Source organism: Salmo salar, chromosome ssa23, assembly GCF_905237065.1.
Source record: "Salmo salar chromosome ssa23, Ssal_v3.1, whole genome shotgun sequence".
Taxonomy (NCBI): Eukaryota; Metazoa; Chordata; class Actinopteri; order Salmoniformes; family Salmonidae; genus Salmo; species Salmo salar.
Genome location: NC_059464.1, coordinates 8,763,467 through 8,786,171, shown reverse-complemented (window position 1 = coordinate 8,786,171; position 22,705 = coordinate 8,763,467). Strand labels below are relative to the sequence as shown.

The 22,705-nt window shown below is 42.5% G+C and overlaps 1 protein-coding gene across 15 annotated transcripts in view; it reads left to right on the top strand.

The window, feature by feature from the left end:
- LOC106584026 (dedicator of cytokinesis protein 7) overlaps positions 1-17,491 on the top strand; it is a 105,405-nt gene extending 87,914 nt beyond the window's left edge. For 3 of the 15 annotated variants that reach the window (XM_014168799.2, XM_014168811.2, XM_014168807.2), the window contains 18 exons: positions 4,037-4,196; positions 4,365-4,461; positions 4,812-4,829; positions 6,407-6,503; positions 6,978-7,112; positions 7,288-7,440; positions 7,698-7,856; positions 8,118-8,218; positions 8,306-8,498; positions 8,755-8,898; positions 9,160-9,291; positions 9,662-9,676; positions 12,091-12,216; positions 12,541-12,630; positions 12,779-13,015; positions 13,240-13,490; positions 13,591-13,758; positions 16,980-17,491. In XM_014168799.2, coding sequence (XP_014024274.2) covers positions 4,037-4,196; positions 4,365-4,461; positions 4,812-4,829; positions 6,407-6,503; positions 6,978-7,112; positions 7,288-7,440; positions 7,698-7,856; positions 8,118-8,218; positions 8,306-8,498; positions 8,755-8,898; positions 9,160-9,291; positions 9,662-9,676; positions 12,091-12,216; positions 12,541-12,630; positions 12,779-13,015; positions 13,240-13,490; positions 13,591-13,758; positions 16,980-17,022 — 2,319 coding nt within the window. In that variant the 3' untranslated portion in view covers positions 17,023-17,491. Of the gene's footprint in view, positions 1-4,036; positions 4,197-4,364; positions 4,462-4,811; positions 4,830-6,406; positions 6,504-6,977; positions 7,113-7,287; positions 7,441-7,697; positions 7,857-8,117; positions 8,219-8,305; positions 8,499-8,754; positions 8,899-9,159; positions 9,292-9,661; positions 9,677-12,081; positions 12,217-12,540; positions 12,631-12,778; positions 13,016-13,239; positions 13,491-13,590; positions 13,759-16,979 lie in introns of all 15 variants that reach the window. The other 12 variants (XM_014168812.2, XM_014168809.2, XM_014168805.2 and 9 more) reach the window with 7 other exon arrangements.
- The last annotated feature ends 5,214 nt before the right edge of the window (positions 17,492-22,705 follow it).

Here is a 22,705-nt window from a genome sequence, read left to right as displayed (position 1 = left end):
ATGTCTCTCCAGAAGTCCATTGCTCCATGGACTGTATGCAGCAGTTGTCTTTACCTCCATGTTGAATTTCTCTGCCATTTCTCTTATTTCATTATTATTGAATTCTCCTCCATTGTTACTGTACAATTTCTGGGGAGGGCCATGCACACTTACCCAGGAATGCATGAAGTGCCTGACGACGTCACTGGGTTTCTTTGTATTCACAATGCTTCCAGTGCTGAAGCGTGTGAAGTGGTCGATTATGTGAAGGTACCACACACTTGGTGCTAACTCATGTAGATCTACAGCCACTGTTTCATTGTACTTGGAAGCTAGTGGCAAACCAACAGCTGGTTTGGGCTTAGGTTTACTGTATTTTTGACATGTCTCACAATTGTTAACTATCTGCTGTAGAATGGAAATACTCTCATCATTATTCCCTGAACTGCTGAGTAACTTCTGAAGTCTGTCAACTGTAGCATGTCCAAACTGTTTGTAAAGCTTTAAAAAATACTTTGTTTTTCTTTTGTGTTCATGTTCTCTGTGACTGTCAGAATCTCCATGTGCTCTGTGTCCGTCCGAATCTCATTTTTGCATGGACTCTGTGTGATGTCTTTGTCTAAAATGTTTACACAATAGTGGCCTGAGGTAGTAAGTTCAAGAGTCACTGGTTGTTTAAACATCACTGCCTTGTCATGTTTTATGTCTAGTACAGCCCCTGCCTTCTTGAGGGAAGCTTTGCTTAATAGTAAGGGGACATCTGTAGGGACCACCTCTGTTTCAATGTGACACTTAGACTGACCAATTTTTGCTGGTATCTTAACTCTCTTGGTAGAATGGACAATTCTCCCATCTCCAAATTTGAAAGCTCTGTTGCTTGGTGTGTCAATCATATTTTGTACTTCTTTCATATTTAGTTCACTAACATAGCTATCAAGCCATTTTGCACCACACACTGTCCGTGTACATGCAGTATCAATAACAGCAGATCCTAAGGATTCAACTATAAAAAATCTCAGTATCAGAAGCAGATTCATTTGAAAACAGTGTAATGTTACACTGCTCTATATCTGTGTTTACATTTTCCTCTGTTAGTTTAACTTGTTCATTTTTATGAGGACAGTCTTTAACCCAATGGTAAGTGCTTTGACAAACAGCACATTTTGATCTCCTTCCATATTTGTCCAGTGGATTTGTTCCGGGAAATGGCGCCCTCTTCAGGTTGTCTTGAACGTGACTTTTTGGCGCCTTTTCTCTGCTGCTCAGTGTAATATGCTCCGTCACTCGCTTGCATTCCATCTGTTAACGGCGCGACAGACGTCTTTTCACCAAAAATTCTTTTTAGTGCCGACTTCATTGATGCAAAAGTCAGTACAGTACAAGCAGTCAAAGCCAACTGTTTCTCCCTACCATCTAGACAGGCAGTATCTAGCAACTTGAAAGCTAACACTGCATCCGGGAGAACCATGTCGTACTTGCGCATCCTATTGTACCTTTGTTCGAAATCAATGATGTAGTCCGTCATTGCAACCGAAATATCTCTCGAAACACTGTCAAAGTTTGAATATGCCTCGTAGGCACGGTCTTTCTCTTCTTTAAGAAATACAGAATCCAGTGCTCTGATCAAAGTTCCCATAGCATCATCATTGTTCAAATCCTCAACGGATATTTCCAGTGCTGTATCTCTCGCTCTTCCCTCGAGCGATAATACCACCGCAAGTGCTTGCTTTTTCGCGTCCAGATCAGTAACCCGTGTCCAGATTCCAAGTTCATTTTTCCAACTTTCGTACGACCTCTTCTCGTCGAAGCGAGGTGGCACATTGTAGTTATTAGCCATCCTCTGCTACCAATGTTAACTCGAAATGACACAACGACAAGGTTCCAGTTTAACAAAGTTTACTATACTGTATGAACACACTACAAGGTAGCCATTACACTCACGGCTAGGTCCATCCACGAACTAACTTCCTGCGCAGCCGCACTCTTGACTGAGTGATAGCCCCGTAATAACAGAAAAATAGGGATACTTAAAACATGAACTTAACAGTAATGCCTCAATTCTGTATAAGCACGTCAAGTGTATTGCCTCACTTGACAGTCCATTATTTCGTGCCTGGATAAGACTGGGTGGAAAGAAACTTATTTCAAAAGGTTCTATGAATTTGTACTTCCCATATGTACAGTTGAAGTCGGAAGTTTACATACACGATAGCCAAATATATTTAAACTCAGTTTTTCACAATTCCTGACATTTAATCCTAGTAAAAATTCCCTGTCTTAGATCAGTTAGGAACACCACTTTATTTCAAGAATGTGAAATGTCAGAATAACAGTAGCATGATTTATTTCAGCTTTTATTTCTTTCATCACATTCCCAGTGGGTCAGAAGTTTACATACACTCAATTAGTATTTGGTAGACTTGCCTTTAAATTGTTTAACTTGGGTCAAACGTGGGTCAATTTTGGCCCATTCCTCCTGACAGAGCTGGTGTAACTGAGTCAGGTTTGTAGGCCTCCTTGCTCTCACACGCTTTTTCAGTTCTGCCCACAAATGTTCTATAGGATTGAGTTCAGGGCTTTGTGATGGCTACTCCAATAACTTGACTTTGTTGTCCTTAAGCCATTTTGCCACAACTTTTGAAGTAGCTTGGGGTCATTGTCCACTTGGAAGACCCATTTGCGACCAAGCTTTAACTTCCTGACTGATGTCTTGAGATGTTGCTTCAATATTTCCACATAATTTTCCTTCCTCATAATGCCATCTATTTTGTGAAGTGCACCAGTCCCTCCTGCAGCAAAGCACCTCCACAACATGATGCTGCCACCCTCTTGCTTCACGGTTGGGATGGTGTTCTTCAGCTTGCAAGCCTCCCCCTTTTTTCCTCCTAACATAACGATGGTCATTATGGCCAAACAGTTCTATTTTTGTTTCATCAGATCAGAGGACATTCCTCCAAAAAGTACAATCTTTGTCCCCATGTGCAGTTGCAAACTGAAGTCTGGCTTTTTTATCGTGGTTTTGGAGCAGTGGCTTCTTCCTTGTTGAGCGGCCTTTCAGATTATGTCGATATAGGACTCGTTTTACTGTGGATATAGATACTTTTGTACCTGTTTCCTCCAGCATCTTCACAAGGTCCTTTGCTGTTGTTCTGGGATTGATGTGCACTTTTCGCACCACAGTATGTTTATCTCTAGGAGACAGAACGCGTCTCCTTCCTGAGCGGTATGACGGCTGCGTGGTCCCATGGTGTTTATACTTGCGTACTATTGTTTGTACAGATGAACGTGGTACCTTCAGGCATTTGGAAATTGCTCCCAAGGATGAACCGGACTTGTGGAGGTCTACAATTTATTTTCTGAGGTCTTGGCTGATTTCTTTTGATTTTCCCATGAGGTCAAGCAGAGGCACTGAGTTTGAAAGGTAGGTCTTGAAATACATCCACAGGTACACCTCCAATTGACTCAAATGATGTCAATTAGCCTGTCAGAAGCTTCTAGCCATGACATTTTCTGGAATTTTCCAAGCTGTTTAAAGGCACAGTCAACTTAGGTTATGTAAACTTCTGACCCACTGGAATTTCTGATACAGTGAAATCTGTCTGTAAACAATTGTTTGTGCATGACTTGTCATGCACAAAGTAGATGTCCTAACCGACTTGCCAAAACAATAGTTTGTTAACAAGAAATGTGTGGAGTGGTTGAAAAACAAGTTTTAATGACTCCAACCTAAGTGTATGTAAACTTCCGACTTCGTGTGTGTGTGTGTGTGTGTGTGTGTGTGTGTGTGTGTGGTGTGTGTGTGTGTGTGTGTGTGTGTGTGTGTTTGTTTGTTTTTCGGAGAGGTTGGGTTACAAGTGGAACTGAAGTATCAGTTGGACCTTGTGTGCAGTTGACTAATAAAGTAATCTTAATCGGAGAGCTTTCCTTACTCTTTTCGGCTTTCCTACTCTTTTCGGCTCACCTTACTCTTATATAATCCATCTCTCTTCCATTTTACCTCTCTTGGTGTGGCGCAGTAACCCTGTGTAACTTCTCTCCATCCTCATCATGGAAAAAGGCCCACATTGTTTTCACCATGCAGGGGAAGAAGGCCTTTGAGCGCATGAACAGCCTGACCTTCAAGAAGTCCAAGGACATGAAGGCCAAGCTGGAGGAGGCCATACTGGGGAGCATCGGGGCACGGCAGGAGATGGTCCGCCGCAGTAGGGGACAGCTAGGTACACACGGAACACACACACGCATTGGGAAAAGTGATCTGAAAATGACCATTCCATCTCTCTCGCCTTCAACTTCTCTTTCCCTTTCGCTCCACATCTCCTTGCCTTCTTTTTCCCCTCTAACTTCTCTCCTCCTCTTATGTCGTCGTCTCTTCCCCCACCCGGTAGAGAGGAGTCCGTCAGGCAGTGCCTTCGGCAGCCAGGAAAATCTGCGCTGGAGGAAAGACATGACACACTGGCGCCAGCACAGCGAGAGGATGGACAAGTATGCTTAAGCTTTTTACACACACACACACACACACACACACACACACACACACACACACAGAGATGCACGCACACATCGCCATCTTACAATCCACTCAGGCCCTATAGTGGGGCTTCTTAAAAGAAACAAGAATCTAGTTTGAAGAGAACAAGCCCACACCGAGCGATATGGGTCGGATTCCTGATGCTACAACAGAAGAATACACGCTGATTGACCCTATCCTATTGTTTTCAGATGCTCAGTGTTTAAAACGCCTGTAAGGCACATGCGTCTTTTCCTCCATCCCATTTCATCTGTGAACTCATTCCTCCGAATGTTCTCTTGTGTCTCACTGTGCCTCTGTGTAGGAGCCACAGATCACTCAGGTATTGTATTGAATGGTCCCCCTGGAGTCAGTGTGCTGCAGTGCTCTGAGTTCCTCCTGCTGCTTTGGTGACCTGACTCATTACCTCCGAACCCTGAACTCTGACCCCTAACCTCTCCTGTAACGGTGCTTGTGGTTTATGTCTGTCTGGCACCTGCAGTGGGACTGCTGGTCCTTTAACCAGTGTGCAGTGCTCATTTGGGTTCTGACCGACGTGTGCCTCTATTCGCTATTCTGGGTTTAGATGGGTGAAATCAATGTGATTCTGTCTTAACTGGTAGGTTCTCAATTGGTTTATTTTAGCATGTGTGACAATTTGCACAGTAGAACATGTAGATGATTGTACAGCATGTGTACTTGCCAATTAGACCCGTTTGTAATACTGAATGTCCATTTAATCAACAACAAAAAAATGGATAAGCACTTTCATCGACATCACATCTTCTATTGGTGTGGCCTCTCTACCTCTACCGCTCTCCATCCAACCAGTGCCTCCCTAACCTTCCTCCTGTCTTACCTCTGCTGCCTAACATGCTGACCACACCACTCGCGTCACGTGCGCGAGCATTGCGAAATAAATTTACACATGCATGTTATTCAATCATTGCACCCACACTGCTCGCGAGCGTCTGCGTGGCCAGGCGCTAAAATAGAAATTGGTTCTACTTGTGACGCTCAACGCGCTGCAAGTCCGACCTCTCCCATCTCCTCATTGGTTTTTAGGAGCACATACCCACGTGGGTGATTGCGGTCCGCACTCCAGTCAGTTGTAGTAATGCACTGTAAAGTTGGTTGCCAACCTTCATATAAAAGAATAAAAAGAAGCCTGAAGGAAGGAGGGGAGATGATGAGAACCTAATTTGGTTTATCGTTTTATCTGTGGATGAATTGTCGGAGTAGTGGACCTTGTGCATTTCAGGTAAAATAACAATCCAATGTTTATATCCCAGGACAAATTAGCTAGCAACAGCAAGCTAGCTAGCTAGCTAATTGCCATAAATGTTTAATGCTTTTTGACCTGTCCCCAAATTAATGTAGTTGGTTCAGAGTTTGTTTTGATATTTCAACCTGCGTGTCCTGATCGCGTCTGGTGTGGGTGAACAAAATCAACGTGTGCGCGTCCGGTTTGGTCAGCATGTAACTCCCCCCCCCCAAGGGTTGGAGGTGCGTTTGGGTCCCCTGCTCTCCTCTCCGTGTGCTAGCCATGCCATGCAGCGCGTAGCTACCGTGTGCTCTGGACTCTGTGGTGTACTGTGTGAGTAATGTGTCGTGCAGGTTTAGAGACGGCATCCTACTACACAACCCAGGAGCCTTTAGTAGTTAGGTGTGTAACTCATCAACTGTAACAAAACATGTCATAACGCCCCACCACCATCATCCTACTCTTCAACCCCTCCATACACCAAACCCCTTACAGTACGTTGCACATGGAAGAACTCCTATCTGTGTGCGATGGCTCGAATGTGACTGTCAGGCATGAGTGCTGTGGCATTCAAGGGGACCCCATGAGTATGGAGCTGGCCGGCGGCCATTTTGGAGAGTGTCTGACCGTCTGTCACGTCCTGTTTCCCGTGACAGGACCCGAGCGGAGCTGGAGCACGAAGCACTTATTGACGGTAACCTGGCAACGGAGGCCAACCTGATCATTCTGGACACTCTGGAGATCATCGTCCAGGTACAGAGGAATGACATTTCCACGAGCAGCCCTGCAGATCTTGCGATGATCGAGATGCAAGACTTTGCTCTCACACAGTCACTAGCAATATCTGCGCATGTGTACGTGCACAAGTTCGCTTCACGCTCTTGCAGCGTGGCAGCCAGGGCACCAAAATAGCTGATAAGTACAGCCTCGCGCTTCAACACTCTTAGTTGTTGTGGAAATGTGCCCACTATGCTGTTTACTCTGTGCACCTATGTCATATCGCTGAGTCTACCTTTAAGAGGCACCAGACTCCCCACACACGCACGCACACAGTCAGGTTGAAAGATGGACACATTTGCAAGCCAAATTTCCCTCTGGGGATAATACAAATTTATTGATGGATTGTGATATGTATTTTTAAATGTTGTTTTATTTAACCTTTATTTAACTAGGCAAGTCAATTTCGAGCAAATTCTTATTTGCAATGACGGTATTTGTGTATCCTAGACGGTGTCTGTGGCAGAGTCGAAGGAGAGTATCCTGGGCGGAATGTTGAAGGTGCTGCTCCATAGCATGGCCTGTAACCAGAGTGCCCTCTACCTCCAGCACTGCTTTGCTACACAGAGGGCTCTCGTCTCCAAGGTCAGAATTGACTTCCTGTCTACAATCGTGTCGATATTTTCCATCGAGGAGTTGCACTTTTTTAAAGAGATTTTGTGAAGTCAATTTGTAAAACGTCTGCGTATTGTCTGTTTATCTCTGTGTATCTGTTCTGTTTCCTACTACTGTTTGTGTGTGTGTGTGTGTGTGTGTGTAGTTCCCAGAGTTGCTGTTCGAGGAGGAGACAGAGCAGTGTGCTGACCTGTGTCTGCGTCTACTGAGGAACTGTAGCAGCAGTATTGGCACCATCAGATCCCATGCCTCCGCTTCGCTCTACCTGCTCATGAGGCAGAACTTTGAGATTGGCAACGTAAGTACAACGTCAGGACAACGCACAGCAAACACGGACGCATACCAGTACTGTCTACCTGCCAGCTACTTAACCAATTTTCAATACAACTATTGATCCCTTTAGAGGTCATTATTGATGAAACGCAGGAGAAGGATTGCACGTCTTGTACATATTCCACATGTAACGTATGTTCCTCCTTTTCAGGACAGGTTCCATGTCCATGTAGGTGTTCTATGTTCTCGCCGTTTCTCTGACTGGCCCTGCTCCTTTTGTAGAATTTTGCTCGGGTGAAGATGCAGGCGACCATGTCCCTGTCCTCCCTGGTGGGAACGTCTCAGAACTTCAACGAGGAATTCCTCCGACGTTCCCTGAAGACCATCTTGACCTACGGCGAGGAAGACCTGGAACTCCGGGACACCACCTTCCCTGACCAGGTAACCGCAGCAGACATGCTGGATGTCAATAGATTAGTACGGACTTACTGACATTTAACCCTTTTTAGTTATTGTAGTACAAAGCAGTGGAATTACTTGTTCAATATATAAAAGTGCTTCAATATACAACACAAAAAAAACCTATGAAAATGTCATCAGAAAATGGCTGACCGGAAAGGGAATACCTTGTCCAATCACGTGAGATGGTGATGTCACCTTATTACCCACGCTTCATGTTTCGATCTTTTGTGTGTACTGTAGGTCCAGGATCTGGTGTTCAACCTGCACATGATCCTGTCTGATACAGTCAAGATGAAGGAGCATCAGGAGGACCCAGAGATGCTCATAGACCTCATGTACAGGTATGGAACACATACACACACACACACACACACACACACACACAGTCATTGAGCTTTGCTTCAAGGCGTTGCTGCGTCTGTGTCCAGGATTGCTAAGGGTTACCAGACGTCTCCAGACCTGCGTCTGACGTGGATGCAGAACATGGCGGGTAAACACTCTGAGAGGACCAATCACGCGGAGGCAGCACAGTGTCTGGTGCACAGCGCGGCCCTGGTGGCAGAATACCTCAGCATGCTGGAGGACCGCAAGTACCTGCCTGTCGGCTGTGTCACGTTCCAGGTGACGACAAGGGAAAATACTATTTTAGGACTGTGTAGATTTGACTACTTTGTTTTGCCCAGGAAATCATCTTGGAGAGACATGATACTGCAGGTTTAGTCCTAGCTCAGTGCCATCACAACTGACTCAATTTAATCAACTGCATATACAGAGTAACATGTTGTAAAGAAAATGTAATACCATGATTAACCCATTAGAGTATTATGTCTGTCTAAATAATGAGTGACCATGTGTGACTTGTCTTTCTCCGTTTCAGAACGTCTCTTCCAACGTGCTGGAGGAGTCTGCAGTGTCTGACGACGTGGTGTCTCCCGATGAGGAGGGTATCTGCTCGGGGAAATACTTCACTGAGGCTGGCCTAGTGGGGCTGCTGGATCAGGCTGCTTCCTCCTTCTCCCTGGTGAGACTCGGAGAAAGAACTACTGCACTTAAGATAAACCAGCTGTGGACTGCCTCTGGTCTATCTATGACACATGGAGCGTTGTCAAGGCTTAATCTAACCACTCATAGGAATAAATACTTCACATAACCAGACCTGGGTCAAATACTTAAGATGCACTTGATCATTTTTGCCCGGTATAGTCGAACCAATGGAATAGTCCCGAAAGTGCAAGCCCCAAGCTAAATCAAGCGCACCAATACTTTCAATACCTTTTCCCAGGCTGGTATGTACGAGGCGGTGAACGAGGTGTACAAGGTCCTGATCCCCATCCACGAGGCCAACCGGGACGCCAAGAAGTTGGCCACCATACATGGTAAACTACAGGAAGCCTTTGGCAAAATCGTGCACCAGGTAAATCCACATGCTTTTATCTAGCTCTTGCCCTATACATACTGTAGGTATAGAAAACAGACAGACAGGACTGTTATGTGCCCAACAGACACTGTTACGTGCCCCACCTCTGCGTGGAGGTCGTTTAGGACTGCCTGTCTGTGGATGTTACGCGTGCATGTCTGATTCTGGGACAGAGAAACACGTACTGTGACTGTACTGTGCCGTGTGTGTGTTAGGAGCATGGACCCACCAGTGCAATGCCCTGTTGTCTGTTGGAGGCATTGCAGAAAAGCGCATGCCAAATATGTACACTCTCAGACCGACAGTCACTGCAGTGTACCAACGTGACTGTAAACGTGTTTATATTCTATTTCCTTTGTCACCACAGAGCACTGGCTGGGAGGTAGGTCCTAATGGTTCCTGCTTGGCCTGCTCATTTACTTTTTGTCTCTACTTCATATTTATTATTTGCTAGTTGTGTTGCTCTCTGCTGCTGTGTTACATTATACTGTACCATCCATTAACATCTACCTAGACTGGGTGCTGTCCGTTTGTCCCTCCGTCCAACCAACTGTGGGACTGCTGATGCCATGTTACGGGCAGCAACCCTCCTCATTCTCCTTTCCTCTTCTGCTCTGTCTGCGGAAGGTTGTTTTAACGTGACCGTTTTGGCAGGCCGTGCATGGGAGCCCCAGTGTGATACTAATGGCAAGTCTTGGTGAATGAGTGCATCACCTACCTGCACCCCTTGCCTTGTCAGACCATCTCTCATCAACAACAAACTGTCTGGTCTGGTCGGGCGTCAACATCTGGTCTGTTGCTCGCTCGCCTGTTGTCACAACTCATCTCATCTACGGCCACAGGGTTCGATTTTAGTCAGATATTCATGCTGAGGATACACTCCCCCAGGTTGTTCTCTCAACACACACTCCCACAAACCAGAGCCCTTTCGTAATAGAATGTTCTGACAAACAAATTAACCACAAACTATTGCAAACTTGCGTTTACCATATGCAGTTCCAACTGAATCCACATTTGGTTAAGAAATGTTGAATTTCAAGAGGGTGCAAGTCCAAGGATTTTGGACTGGATTGTTAGATTTGTCCCACTTAAGTCAAATGTTCTCCCTTTTTATTTGAACAAAATCGACCCCTGAGTTCCTTCATTCATACTGCTGCTGTTGTGTTAACTGGTATTAACCTGGTGTGTTGCATGACAAGGACAGAACACTCCTCCTTTTTCTCCTGAGGGAACTTAAGGACTGGGAGTACAGCTCCCTGAATGTTTCCAGGGACTGTGGCACTCCATCACCACCATGACTGCGTTCTCTTTTTTGCTCTCTTTTCTCTCCCTCTCTCCTTTCACCTCCCTTTACTTCACCCTCTCTTTCTCCGCATGTTTCGTGTCGTGTGTTCTTAAAGTCAAAAAGAATTGTTTTGGTATTGGTGGTTGCTGTCTATTCTATTTACCTTGGTTTGTGTTGTTCTTGTTTAGTTTCTCTAGTGAATTACCTGGAATCCTGATTAAAATGTGTTCTTGTTTTCTCCTTTTGATTTCCCTGGTTGCCATGCCGACCCTTCCTTCCCACTTTACTTATTGTGTTGTGGTAAGTTTCTAGTTTGGGGGTTACTTTATTTCTGTTACTTTTTGAAGGGGAATGTAATGCAATGAACCACTGACAAACAACCACTGAGCCAAATGGCAGAGCAACTGATCACAGGAAAATATGCTATGTATTTCACTCTGTACTATATACCTATATATAATACCAAAGCTATGTAAATTAAAATAATTGTTCAACGCAACCAATAGGAGCAGTACTGGGAGCTTGCAGCCTTGAATTTACATTTACATTTTAGTCATTTAGCAGACGCTCTTATCCAGAGCGACTTACAGTAGTGAATGCATACATTTCATACATTTTTTTTTCTCCGTACTGGTCCCCCGTGGGAATCGAACCCACAACCCTGGCGTTGCAAACACCATGCTCTACCAACTGAGCCACTGAGTTGATCTGGTTTGGCTCAGTCCTGACCTGGTTCTGTACAGCCACACATATATCCTCCTCCCCCTCTTCACACACACATACCACACCGACACACCCCCGTTTCCTTAGCTGCTCCACTCCTTCCTGAAAAACTACAGAGCTCTCTGCTTGACCAGCGCCTGTTCATTTAATTTCCCTCTGTCCCTCCTCATTCATCTGCCAGTTTAAAGGCTTTGGTACCGGGCCATCGGGACCTTAGACCGTGACAGACTTCTCACACATGTACTCAAATCAAATCAGATGTTCTTAGTCACACACACATATTTAGCAGATGTTATTGCGGGTGTAGCGAAATGCTTGTGTTCCTAGCTCCAGCAGTGCAGTAGTATCTAACCATTCACACGTCAACACAACACACAGAAATACATACTGTTTCTAGGTCATTGCACATATTCCAATCTGATCAGCAATAACACATCATTGGTCAGCCTCTGAAAGTTTATTCAAACGTTTACATTAGCCTAATAACGGTGTCTATTATGCTGAAGGTCGTTGATCTGTGTTCATATTTGGTGTTGCAATTGAAGTGTTTGCTGACGAGAACTTGAACTTGGTTTCACTGAGTTGGATGGATTTCAGCTAATGTATCAATAGTCTGGCTCAGACATAATCAGACTGTCACCATCCACGGGGTTACTACCGTACTTTGTCCTTACACTTCTGATGACATTCTGTGTAAAAGCAGCATGTTTTTGTTCAAGTAGCATGTGCGTTCTTATATTTTACATTTGCACACGTGAAACATGTTTTCTGTCTCACAGGATGGGAAGAGAATGTTTGGTACTTACTTCAGAGTCGGATTTTACGGCTCTAAATTTGGGGACTTGGACGAGCAGGAGTTTGTGTACAAAGAGCCTGCCATCACCAAGCTAGCAGAGATCTCACACCGACTCGAGGTAAATGGCAGTTTGGAGGAGTGTCTCTCAAACTATCTTTTGATCTTTTTTCCATTAGTCTACTGTTGATAACAGTCCTGAAAATGTTTCACGTGTCAGCAGTCACGTTTTCAAGATGTTGGACTTTCAAGATGCAAAGTGTCTCTTGCTACAGTACGTTATGGGACCGTATCAACAGTGGACTAATGAAAGCAATACCAAAAGATTGTTTTTCAGTGGAATTTTCCTTTAAATAATGGTCTCTTCTCAGTTTGTGAAATGGTCTCGGTCTACTCTGTGAGAGAGCTGGAGCACCGAGTGTGTCCTGTGTGTTTGGTCTCTTAGGGGTTTTATGGCGAGCGCTATGGAGAAGACCAGGTGGAAGTCATTAAGGACTCCAATCCAGTGGACAAGTGCAAACTGGACCCAAATAAGGTGTGTGGGGGAGAGGGTTTTGTGGATAAAGATGTTATTCCAAATAATCACTAATTTGAATATGAATTGGTTATTTATGTGTATTGCGGTTCATGTTGGTAAAACATCATGTTAACCAGGTGTCACTGTGCATCTTTACTGTGTCCAGGCTTATGTCCAGATCACGTACGTGGAGCCGTACTTTGACACCTATGAGATGAAGGACCGCATCACGTACTTCGACAAGAACTACAACCTGCGGCGCTTTGTCTACTGCACGCCGTTCACGCTGGACGGGCGTGCGCACGGGGATCTGCACGATCAGTTCAAGCGCAAAACCATCCTGACCACCTCCCACGCTTTCCCCTACATCAAGACCCGCATCAACATCGTCCACAAAGAAGAGGTGAGGCACTGGCACGTCGTCTGATGCCGTGCACCACATGCTACTGTTACATGAAATCCGCGACACATCTCATAGGGACCACTACAGCGATGTTCTTACCGACACGCATTCGTATGAAAAATAGACATATACCTCTGTCTGTTTATTTGAAATATTGAAGCAATTGTCTCTCGTCTGCTTTCTCCATCTGATCGTCTTTCCCTGTCTCTCTGGCCCTGTGTTAGATCAGCTCCATGCCCATCGAGGTGGCCATAGAGGATATGCAGAAGAAGACCCAGGAGCTGGCCTTCGCCACTAACCAGGACCCCTCCGATGCCAAGATGCTGCAAATGGTCCTGCAGGGGTCTGTGGGGACCACCGTCAACCAGGGACCTCTGGAAGTGGCCCAGGTGTTCCTTTCAGAGATCCCCAGTGACCCTAAACTCTACAGACACCACAACAAACTACGCCTCTGCTTCAAAGACTTCACGAAGCGGTAAATCAAGATTATAGACTCCAATTCCCTGTGCTGTATGCAACAGGTCATATTGAAGTCCAGTGCTCTGCTCACACCTGTCCTATTCTCCTCCATACAGGTGTGAAGATGCCCTCCGTAAGAACAAGAGTCTGATTGGTCCGGACCAGAAGGAGTACCAGAGGGAGTTGGAGAGGAACTACCATCGTCTGAAGGAGGCGCTACAGCCACTCATCTGCAGAAAGATACCCCAGCTTTATAAACCTGTGCTGCAGGTCAACTCTCACAGGTGTGTGTGTGTGTGTGTTGACTAGCAGGAACATACTGGGGCATACTTGTGAACATTAGAAACAGTTTAACTTTAAACTAGGGGTGTGCCGATCTCATCGGAATCGTATCCGTTTTATCACACTTGATACTCATAATCAGATTTACTCTTGATCAGGAAACCCGGACGTGCGCTTTAAATGCTGGTAAAGCCTAAACCTCAAGTGCACATTACTGTGCTATCCCTCAAGTGCATCTTTATGTTCCTTGTTGTGGAATTATTCTAATCAGAATGAGAGACTTGTACATTTCTTCAAAACAAGTAAACGTTCTTATTTAATTACTGCAGTAATGGAGCTTGTCAACGAGCCCCCCCCCCCGGTAGGGGATTCGTTGAGAGCCCAACCAGCAGGACTAAGCCACAGCATTTTATAGCGAAGTCCATCCTCCTGGATGTTCATGACAAACACCAGATGTATGGAATGGGTGACAAGGTTAAAATTCATATGAAAGCCTTTGCTGTGAATTATTAGCATCCATCAGCTGTCAAGACTGTTCTCGTTGTGTAGAAACCAGAGTCTGGCCCCACCAACTCAATACTGGAGCCATCTCCCCATGGTAACCCAGTACAGGAACGGTAACTCATGCTATGGAATGCGATCTTGTTAGGTGCATCACCCAAAGACATGGTAAATCTTCTGACAGCATTAAAGCTCCCAGAGGCCCATCCTCAGTAGAACACACACAGATGAACATTTTCTAACAACCCCCTATTCTGTTTCATAAAACAACCATTTGATGCAATAAGAGTATTATAACATAATCTTGCAATTTTCTCCACCATGTCCTTCATTCATTCACCCACATTGTTAAACGACCCCGACAGATGAAAATGCACATGATTTACTTACTTAGTCCTATTCGATTATCAACGAAATAGGCTAATAAATAGTGCCTGAATTTATTCCAAACACAGATTTAAATGAAGATAGGCTAATTCGCCCCATATATTGTTTCACCTTCGACAGGATCAAAACTTATCTCTCCTGACACTTATGCCACAACATGTATATAATCAAAATAAACAATCTAGATTTGTAATTTTATTTTCTAATGATCTGTCGCTCGGTAAACATGCCTGGGCGAGAATAAATAATAATAGCAAGCATGCATGGGTTTGGATCACGAAATAACGACAGACATCGTCAGCAATGGAATAATTATACCTTCAGACAAAGTAGGCTTACTAAACAACGCCAAGTAGACAGACAAAACAACCAAATAGCATCAGCAAAGTGGACAGGAAATAACTAGAACATTGACTAGCTACGGATTCTGATTCATACTCAGTGTTTGGAGAAGGAGAGACTTGAGAGCGGCTTGTTCTAATCCAAATCGTTGCAGCTGGCTCAACCGATACCCCGCCTGTTTCTTTACAGACAGAAGAACTAGCCAATAGTTGTTTGGAGCACACAGCCCTTCACATTGAGTGAAAGAGAATTGTGCTGGCAGCTGAAATGTACTTTTTTCCGTATAATTACAAAAAAGACTGGTCATAATCGTATTCGGAAAATTCTCCATATTCGTTACGATACTCGTTTTGTCCAAGTACTTGGCTCACCCCTAATTAAACTGTTTCTCGGTCTCAAAATGTGCATCAGCCAATTAAAATGGCTGATTTACTTGAACGTGATCGAGCACTACATTGTACTTGGTCTCGTCAGCCCTATGCTAACCTCACCAGATGACTGATTATGTCCTATAATAAATTCCGCATCAGCCTATCAATGGCATTTCTTAAAATAGGTCAACTCTGGCCACCAGAAGGATATTTTAAACCTACAAATTCAAGGTTTACTTTTGTTCCATCGGTCTGTATCAAAATGTTGTGTGCCAATATTGCATTGATGAATCCTTGACTAGGCAACTAGCTACTAGTACTAACTTTACACGCAATTGTTTTCACATATGACAAAATCCCAAGTTTTTGCGGAGAAAAGGTCAATTAGGTCCTTACAAACATGTACGTTTATCGTACATCGAATAAATAGACTAAGAGCCTTATGGACTTGTTGATTAGCGGTCATGTAGCGTTATTACCATCGCTTCGAAGTGGCACACAATGCTAAAGCGGTTGACTAAATCCATAGGGCACTTTTGACGTAAGGGGGAATTGAACCCACACTTTTTTGTTGAGCAAAACTTTTCACTGACTCGTTGATGCTCGATTCAAAATGTAACAAAGTGGATGATTTCTAATAATGCATATAAAATGTTGTAAGTGTAGCCTACATATGAAATGATGTTTCTGGTCTAACAGTTACATGAAACGATGCTATTATATATTCGGTATTTTGGGCTTATGTAGAATACTGATGAATCATTAAGTGATCTTGCGAAACATTGATTCACCTTAAGTTAGAACACTTTATTAAACAAGCACCATTCTGAGAAGTGACGAATCATCGCTCCGGTCGATCTACACCCCTGTATAATAGAAGCCTATGTGTCGGTCTACGAGAGGAACTCCTCATTGGATACATTTGTAATCTTCATTTACAAGGTTTTGGCTGCACCCTTCGCAACACACTATCAAAATAAATGTAGGTCTACATTTCAAAGGAAAAAAATTCTCTCACCTGGGATTAGAAGCCTGACTGAGCTATCTGTCCAACTTAAGTTTTGTGCATGTTTTACTAACTTTGATTAGCAGATGGTGCTGTGTGACTTCTGTTAAGGACGCTCATGAAAAAAAGGGGTTGGTCACGTCAACATTTTTAATTGGCTGTTACAGAATTTGTCACAGGAAAAATCAGGTCCAGCTGGTGGTGTTAACCTGGCATACTTATCCCTATGCTATCTGATGGGGAAAAGCTAACAAGTAGTGTTATATCATGTGCAACTATGGCAACAAATGTTTTTTGAGACATCGAAACTGTTTAAATGTAAACTGTTTCTAATGTTCGCGGCGACTCTTTCTTTGGAGTGTTTATGATGTGCATTTGGACGTATGAAATACTCATATTGCTTATGTTTTGTTATGCATTCCCCTCCACATAAATATGATTTCGTGCTTTTGCTTCTGTTAAATGCAGCAAACGGACAGCTTCACCAGATAGTTTGGTATTCTGTGATTTGAATCACCTCTGTAAAACTGTCTGCACTTGGTCTCTACTGGGTGTAAGGTTATATGCATGGCCAATCTGGTCTGACTTTGCATTCTGTGTTCTTTTTTCCCCACAGGGATTCCTTCAGCAGAATGAGTCTCCGCAAGCTTGAACTTTGAAGATGAAGAAAACTTGAAATTAAGAATCATTACCTTAATTTGTTCATGTGTAAAGACAGAGTCAGCGTTCCCGATAGCGAGCAGAAGGAAAGCTAAAGAAGTGTTACCACGAACTTGGTACGTCATTCAAGTGTCTTATTTGTTTACAGGCAGGCAGCCTGTTATGCAATCAGTGGGTTTAACAAAGTGGATCTTACTAAGTATAATGTCAAATCTGTATTCATATTTCATGTGTGCACTTTTTATTTTATTTACTGTGTATCAATGCATTTTACGACTCGAACATTTTAATATTTAATCAAAAATTGGAAGGAAAGAAAACTTTGAAAATATATATTGACACTATTTATCATAATTTTTAGTTAAGCTACATTTTGATTTTAATTAGGGAAATGTTTTAAACATTGACATTGAATAGTTTTTTTGTTTACTTTAAATATTTTACTAAATAAATATTTGAATGTCCAAATGGGTGAGTACTGTTCTTTGAAGACGGAAAAAGACAATCTTGAAAAACTCTTGGGCAAACACAAAGAAAAACTTTGCATATGCTGGTGTTTTATTACATGTACAAGAGAATCTACAAATTATAGCAGGAGCGATAAGTAGAAAATATGTGGGAATTATTCACATGCAAAGGAAACTATTCTGGACTTTTCTGGTTTCAAAACCAAACCATTTCTTTAAATTTTTTAGAAAATAATATTTTTGACAGCAGGGAAAAGATTCATAGAAATTATGTTTTACATAAGTTACAACTTTATTGCTTATAGTAAGTTATCATTCTAGATATGATCTTTCATAGGGCCAGAACTTGTTTAACTGGAATGAGGTACTGCTGTTGGACAGAACTTACCAAGAAAACATCCGATGTCGGCTATATACATTAATCCACGATGCCAAAACATGGAGTCGTCTTCAATGCGATGTTGTACTAGCATTTTGTAAAGTGATTGGCTAGGTATTTATTGACTGCTTGAATTTATTTATACAATTTTGTACAAAATAATAAATCGACCAAGAAATGTTATTTTCTACACGTGCAAAAGTTATTCCACCAAGAACTAGACCGAGATGGCCTCCTTTATCTATATCTAACTGAACTTAAAACATTATGGACCAAAACTGAGCAGCTTATTTCTGACGGTCCAACAGTATTTGAAGGCATGGAGCCAGTGTTTTCCCTAAGTAAAGCCAGCTATGGACTTCCCAGACCATGGGGGCTTAAATAAGGTTGCCAAATGAGCTTTATTTTGGTGGCCTCTGATATGTTATAATGACTTGATTCCATATAAAATACACAGCAAAATGATTGGCTACTTCATCAAGTTTTCCTCCAAGATTGATAAAATGAGTTGTGGTACTGTGTAGAAAGACTTGACTTTACAATTTAAATTACTTACTAAATGTATACAAATTCAGTGTATTATAAGATATTTTGGATGTTGTCTAGGCCTATATGAAAAGACAGGTTTAAAGTCTTACATACAGTTTTACTGCACGACATGAATTACTGTGTCCGTAGGAACCAGGGTTATCGCTCAATGGAAGCCATTTCGATCTACGGTGTCTACAAATCGATTTATAAGCGGAAATGTCGGGTCGGATCCGGTACCAGTAACCCTGCAGGTCCCCAAAATGGGACCTGACATCTAAGAGGTTTTTAAAATAGAAAATTGTGTTAAATAGGGCACATCTTGAAAAAAAGGTTACAATTAAAAAAATAAAATGTTTAAGTATTTTTTTTTAATCATTGTCATATTTGGAACAGAATAAGTCTCTCCACTACCTATTGTTCCTGCAGTGAGGAGTCACCATCTTCATTGAATGCTTTCATAATTTATCTACAGATTAACAGCCAAAAAGTTTACCAGTATGCAAATTAGGGAGCCAAATGAACGGCTCACTCCAATGTGATTCGGTGGGCTACACTGAGTATGGTTACATGCACACTATAATCCGATTATTGTGGGTAGTCAGATTAATACATTTGATAAAAATGTTTACATACTGTTGCAGACCCCCCCCCTTGGGTCACTGGAGGACTTCCTCTTGGGTTGGGTGAGAGGTTTCCTGTTTTCGGCTGCCGATACTGCTGCCTTGGCCTGCCTCTGAGCCTTTACTAGTCCTGTATTAGCGGACCGATTTAGCCGCCTGTAGCATGGGCAAAAAAGATCAGCACCGACACCACCAAACTACTTACATGGACACATCTGAAATCCGGCTACCTAATGGCACTCTGATAAATGCAGAAAATGGCCAATCAAAATAAGCGTTCTACCACAGCGACCATGTTATTTTTGGGAAGCATATTTGATTCGGAGTTTGCACATGAAAACTACTTCTACTAAGCATTCATTTAGTGTTTCCGAACTCACTTCACTAGCTCTAAAGAGGGGGTTCTTGCTCGGCTGGTGTAAACAGATCAAATACACTACTGGAACGCCGATTTAAGTTGTTTACATGTCCTAACAATTTGAAAGATTGCTCAGAAAAACAGGTTTTAATATGCATATTCTTACTTCAATTTTGACCTTACGCCGATTTAAGATAAACTGAGTAAGGTGTTTACATGACTTTTGCATAATCTGCCTACTGCCATATGTTTCATTTCAAATTATTAGTGTGCATGTAAACATACTCAATCACTGACACATTTCTCAGTTTAGCGTCACTGTCTGCCATGTCCCGATATGGGCTTCATATCCTAGGAAAATACAAACAAGACATTTGGTTTACTTGTCCCGGTGGGATACCATGGACATACAACTACGTTGTATGATTTATGAATGGTAAAGGGTTATATAGTAGATTGACTTCATTCACAGTAGCAGTGCGTGGGTAAAATCACCAGGGGAAGCCAATCCAGGAAAAAAATGCCATATTACAATCTATGTTGTGATAATTGCGTTGTTTGCTCTATAACCTGTTAGTTCATATGCCTTGCAACCGTGATATAGGCCTAAGGCCGATGCAATAAGAAGACAGTAACAGAATAAATTCAACCACACCTTTGTTTCACCACAAAACCGGAGCAACCTCTGTCCACAAAGCATATCGCATTTAATAAACATTTACATGACCTACAGCATGGTCAAGCAAGGTAATGTTTCTGACATTTTCGGACCATTAAACAACTAATTTAGAACTACGGAGAGTTACTGCAAGTCGCAAAGAAAACAGGAGCTGCCTCCACTATTCCAGCACCATTTCTGGTGTGACCTGTGCCTCAGCACAATCCTGTCTCAGAGCTCTACGGACAATTCCTTCGACCTCATTGCTTGGTTTTTGCATTCTCACTTAAACCCTCATATCCGTCGCCCCATTTGGCGTAGAGACTTGAAACTTTGTATGTAGGAGTCTTTACTCATGCTAAACAAATTTGTATCAAGGACCCATTAGGTCCATCAGGATAGATTTTCCTCCATCTTGGAAATTTTGGAAAACCTTTGAAAACCCTACACCCGTGAACCATAATTCCAAATAACACCAAATTCGTTTGGTTAAGAGATTTTTAAGAGATGGTTTAGTTATTGGTAAATTAGGAAATTTGATTTTACATGTCAATTTAAATCCTTTGTAAATCCACTCCAAATGAAAACTTGTACATTTTTAGGGTCCTCAAAGACATACTCACAGTGAACCATATTAGGTTTGGCATTGCTATCTTAAAAAATAAGGAAACTATTAACAATTCACTTTTGACAATGTAATGCTTTAAATAATCATAGAAAATCTTCTTCTCACTCCAAATGTGGTCTTTAAACTCATCAAAATAGTCCCTAAAGAGTTTGAGAAAATAATATTGATGCATTCAAAGATGGTCACACTATACCAATAGATGCTGGTATGCTAATGTTCTAAAATATGCAAAAGATACTTTAAAAATGTTTTTCTCATGAACCATTGCACCAAATTTGTAATGTAGGACCATGGCATGTCTTAACTTAGTTTGAGAAGCTAAGGGATTAGTAAAAAGAAGATGGCCGAGTTATTGACAATTAAAAAATGTGATTGTACATGTCCATTTAAACCACTGTAAATCCAGACCACAGTGTCCTATCAACTTGAAACTTGTCATTGCTATTATGGACCTCCCTAAGATGAACTACAGTGAGTTGGCATATATATAAAAAAGTAACTATTAATAACTAATTTGCATATGTAATGGTAATGCTCAAAATCACCTGCAATCGTCTTCTCCTCATGAACCATACATCATATTCACTCCAGATTTGGTATTTAGACTCATTACGTTAGTCTTTAATAGTTTGCAGAAAAATTGTTGCTACGTTCAAATATGGCAACACTGTAACTATAGATGCATGTTAGCACATATGCTAATGATAAAATAAATGTTTTATCTTCTTCTCATGAACCATAAGTTAGATTGACTCCAAATTTGATATATATACTCAATGAATTAGACTCTAATAAATTTGAGAATGATTAGTTGCTGCATTCAAAGTCAGACATGCTACACCACTAGATGGCACCATATCATACAGGGGCTATAATACCTGAACCAATGGACATTTATTTATTTAACTAGGCAAGTCATTTAAGAGCAAATTCTTATTTGCAATGACGGCATACCCTGGACACACAGACGATGCTGGGCCAGTTGTGCGCCGCCCTGTGGGATTCTCAATCGCCGCCAGTTGTGATGCAGCCTGGAATCGGGCCGGGGTCTGTGGTGGCGCCTCTTGCGCTGAGATGCAGTGCCTTGGACCACTGGGACACTTGGGCCATGAATTGTTATAAGTAACCTCATGCATACACTGAGTGTACAAAACATTAGGAACACCTTCCTAATATTGAGTTGCACACCCTTTTGCCCTCACAACAACCTCAATTCATTGGGGCATGGACTACAAGGTGTTCAAAGTGTTCCACGGTGATGCTGGCCCATGTTGACGCCAATGCTTCTCACAGTTGTGTCTTTTTGGCTGGATGTCCTTTGGGTGGTGGACCATTCTTGATACACACTGGAAACTGTTTTGTACACTCAGTGTATGTCCTTGGAAGTTGTGTGGCTCAGTTGGTAGAGCATGGTGTTTGCAACGCCAGGGTTGTGGGTTTGATTCCCACGGGGGGGGGGCAGTACGGAGAGAAAAAAAAAACAATTTTTTAAAAGAAAATGTATGAAATGTATGCATTCACTACTGTAAGTCGCTCTGGATAAGAGCGTCTGCTAAATGATAAAAATGTAATGTAAATGTAAATTTCAACACCATCTAATCACCTATGCATTTACATTTAAGTCATTTAGCAGACGCTCTTATCCAGAGCGACTTACAAATTGGTGCATTCACCTTATGATATCCAGTGGAACAACCACTTTACAATAGTGCATCTAACTCTTTTAGGGGGGGGGGGGGGGGGTTAGAAGGATTACTTTATCCTATCCTAGGTATTCCTTAAAGAGGTGGGGTTTCAGGTGTATGTGTCAACTAAAACTAATAGTGTCAACTAATAGTGTCAACTAAAAGATACCAACAACTATTTAGTCCAATCAAAGTAAGCTGTGGGCGCGTGCCAAGTAGAAAAAAACATGTTGACTCACCCTACCTGTAGAGAAAAGCCAATTCCATCATCCTCTTTCATGTTGCCAAAACGGTCTATGACTGTCATACAGCACACGCTTTTAGCTTTTGTTATCCTAGGCTACCTGGTTAAAATA